This window comes from Helobdella robusta, assembly GCF_000326865.2.
Source record: "Helobdella robusta unplaced genomic scaffold HELROscaffold_71, whole genome shotgun sequence".
Lineage (NCBI taxonomy): Eukaryota > Metazoa > Annelida > Clitellata > Rhynchobdellida > Glossiphoniidae > Helobdella > Helobdella robusta.
In genome coordinates, this window is record NW_008705401.1 from 462,388 (window position 1) to 462,788 (window position 401).

The window sequence follows — 401 nt, forward strand, 5'->3', positions numbered from 1 at the left end:
ATGCCAGAACCGACCAACCGTCGAAGGGATGATCGAGAAACGACGATTGCGATGGTTGTTTGGTGTCATGCGTGTCCAATGAGCCGATCCCGTCCGCCTCACCAACTGCTTTGAAGATCTCGACCTGGAACCTGGAAAACCCGTAGTTCTGCACCAAAGAAAACATGAATTAAACATGCCGTTGAGGAGCTGAGAAACCAACCCCTAGGCCCAACTCCTACAAAGGATGTTGCAATGGATAGGATTGATTGGAAAAGCGAAGAATGAGAAAGAAGATAATCGTCAATTACTTTTCTTTTATTTCTCTTATTATTATTGTTTATTTTATTATAACATATTTTATTTTTCATGTTTTATCATTTCTCTTCCTCACTTTTTGTATTTATTTTCTCACTTATTTG

The 401-nt window shown here is 39.2% G+C and overlaps 1 protein-coding gene across 1 annotated transcript in view; it reads left to right on the top strand.

The window, feature by feature from the left end:
- Positions 1 to 82, top strand: part of HELRODRAFT_181460 (hypothetical protein) — a gene marked incomplete at both ends in the record, with an annotated part of 2,046 nt that extends 1,964 nt beyond the window's left edge. The window contains one exon of the mRNA XM_009031259.1: positions 1 to 82. This exon is cut by the window's left edge and continues 161 nt beyond it. Within this exon, the coding sequence (XP_009029507.1) occupies positions 1 to 82 (82 nt within the window).
- Positions 83 to 401: the final 319 nt, after the last annotated feature.